We start from the raw sequence: 3,003 nt of genomic DNA, 5'->3' as shown, positions 1-3,003 counted from the left end.
AGCTGCGGGGGGACTCTGCCTGTGCCTCCTTACCAGCAAGTTTCTGGAGGTCCATATTTTGTTAATTATGATACCCATTATTGGTGGCTTAGCATAACCGACAGTTAAATGTATCTTCTAATTCTAGGTATTAATAAGGTCAAAGGTGAAACAACTATAGTCAACCTTGATTACAAAGATAAGATAAATATCAAATAAAACTCACAACTTTGTCGAGTTATCTTCTTCTTGTGATGTTTTATGGCGCTTTGCAAACTAGTTAAAGTGCACTACCGCCACCAACTGGTAAGGGGTTAAACAAGGAAACAGGAACGACTCACCCAAAAAAAAAAAAATACAAAAATATTTTTATACAATTTTCTGAACTTTTTAACTGAGGCCTACATAATAAATATTTCAATTCGTCCTCATAATTTCTAACTTATCTTTAAGTCATTGTCACTCTGCCAGTTTCTGATGGTCCTACTGGTTTTCCCATCATGATTTCAACCATTTCCCAGCTTAAATATCTCACTTCAAGATACTTTTTTTGCAGCTTTCACTATTATTTTGATTTTTTTCATTTTTTTTCTTGTTGTCTGAGCGCTACAATTGAACTCAAGAGAAATGTGATGCAGAAGGTCTGTTTCCAGCAGTTTGGTTCTGAAAGGTTCTGACCTATCCTTGATGGTTCTGCAGATCTGGTTCCCCTGGGGCCCGCATCTTCACTGTGGTGGAGAACCAGCCAAAGCGGACCCCAGCTTCGTGGGCAAGGGAGAGGAGGCAAAGAGAGCATGAGGCAAAAGAGGAAGAATCTTGTGTTGCCATGTGACTTGCCTGTGGAGGCCTTGGCTGAAACAGGGGTTGTTGCAGAGATTCCACAGCTGATTTCACATCATCATGTCAAGATGAAATCACTTCAACCATGAAAATGACATAAGTTTTTTTTTTTTTTTAAATCTCAATCAATCTTCAATTTTGGGACATTGCTCCAGAGATTTTGAACTTGTCATTTTTTTAACTGTTGGTTTGGATCTTTCTGATTGAGATGGGATTCTTTTTGCAGCTTCAACATCATTTATTCCGTGCTTTAATTTCACTTTTCTTATCTCTTCAGAGCCTTTACTCACTTCACACCCACGGTATGCAGCAGTATGTTCTCCACCACAATTACAGCATTTAAGTTTAACTTCTTTCACACATTTTCTGTATTTGTGCTCTCTGGCACACCTTTCACATGGCTGTTTTCCTTTACATTCTGCTGCTATATGACCACATTTTTGGCATTTAAAACTCAGAGGCGGAGGATTGTACATTTTTACATTGTAGCTCATGAATCCAAGGAAAACTTTACTCTTTTTTTAAACCAAGAAATCTTCAAATTTAATTAACACAGATAAACTGTCAGATCTTTCTCCGTTTCTTGTTGTTTTAAACCGTTTAACTTCTTTTACTTTTGCACCACTTGTGTTTTCTAGAATCTCTTTTTCAGAAAATTTTAGAGGAACTCCTCCAATACTCCCCTGCTGATCCTTTTGTTCTCCAATAAGCTGCACAGAACTCTTATCCCCTTAATGTTGTTAATCCGTATGGCTTTGCCTTGCTGAGCGCTGTCTCTGCAGTTAATAGGTCTCCACTATACAGGATTTTTGCACTTCAGAGTTCAGATTCCAATCTGCAAAAGAGTCTGCCTGATTAACTAGTGTGAATATGACTGTGTAATCATTTAGTTTTTCCATGGAATGTATAGATTGTTCATGACTTGACTGTTCTGAACTGGACTCCCCTTTAATTGATCTCTGCTTTTTCAGCTTGTTCTAATTTNATTTTTGTCTCTACTCTCTTCCAATCTTCTTTGTTTTCACTATTTCCTTCTTCCATCCCACAAGAATCGCTTCCTGTTTCCTCGCAAGTCACGACAGAGGACATTTCTCCACAAGCGACTTAGAAACACACGCCATGCACATCCGAATCACCATCGAACCAACTGTTTATTTATCCTCCAGGATGCTTCATCTTAAACTCTGAGCTAACTTGGGTCCTTTCTTCATGTGACCTTAAACATCTTTAGCTACTACACAGCATAAGGATCATTTTAGGTGACCATTGTGAGCTTTACTTGTAATAAATGATGGTGTTAAAGGCACAGTAGCAAACATTTACATGGAGAGCCATATGTGCAAAATTAACTGGCAGATTCTTATAAACACATCACAGTGGCAGTTTGGACTCAAAGCAGAGTAAACATAAGAACACAAGAATAATTTAGAAAACTTCAATCCTGTCCTCAATTCTAGATAGTTTAACGGAGAAATAACTAAAACTGAATGTCCCAATAATATATTTGATCGTATTTTATTCTATCCTTTAGTCATTTATCAAGTTAAAAGCTTGATGTAATTAAAAGTGTGGAGCCCTGAGTCTCCAGACTGGACTAAATTACAAAAAAAGGGTCTGCCAATGCCTGTCTATTTTCTAAATATTAAAAGTGACTTTAATAAAGAAAAGATCACATCGAATCACAAGAACATATTGCCATGTGACGTTGTCACGGTCTTGGTTCTGTTATGTTTTACTTTGCTCCATGCTTTCTAGTTTTATTTGTTTAATTCCTATTTTGTTGTATTTTCTGGATGGATTTGAGTTCTTGGGTTTTTATTTGTTGCCCTCTGCTGCCCTCTTGTGTTGGTCCCCTTTTCCATAGCTCCTTCCTAGACTGCTCACTTCACACCTGCTCCCAATCTGCTCGTTAATCCTCTCTTTGTTCAGTCTCACATAAATACTCCACTTGTGCAGTTCCTCAGTGCTGGTTCCTTGTCTTACTTCATCTTACGTCGTGTTACCCTGGCTCCTCGTGATTGTTTTCCCCTGATGTCTCCATGGTTCTGGTTAGTTTTATATTTTCATGTTGGATTTTTGGATTCCCACCTCTGTTACCTGTGTTTATTTCATTAAATCTACAAAAAACTCACCTCTGCCTCCACTGCCTCTGCATTTGGGTCCAAAACCACAACCTAACCCTGA

General features: G+C 38.1%; 1 protein-coding gene across 1 annotated transcript in view; it reads left to right on the top strand.

The window, feature by feature from the left end:
* The window catches only part of LOC107100249 (meprin A subunit alpha-like), a 24,031-nt gene that overhangs the window by 2,592 nt on the left and 18,436 nt on the right, over positions 1-3,003 (top strand). The window contains exon 2 of the mRNA XM_015398667.1: positions 679-778. Within this exon, the coding sequence (XP_015254153.1) occupies positions 679-778 (100 nt within the window). The remainder of the gene's footprint in view (positions 1-678; positions 779-3,003) is intronic.

Source organism: Cyprinodon variegatus, unplaced genomic scaffold, assembly GCF_000732505.1.
Source record: "Cyprinodon variegatus isolate N-32 unplaced genomic scaffold, C_variegatus-1.0 Scaffold949, whole genome shotgun sequence".
NCBI lineage: Eukaryota > Metazoa > Chordata > Actinopteri > Cyprinodontiformes > Cyprinodontidae > Cyprinodon > Cyprinodon variegatus.
This window is presented reverse-complemented; position numbering and strand designations above follow the sequence as displayed.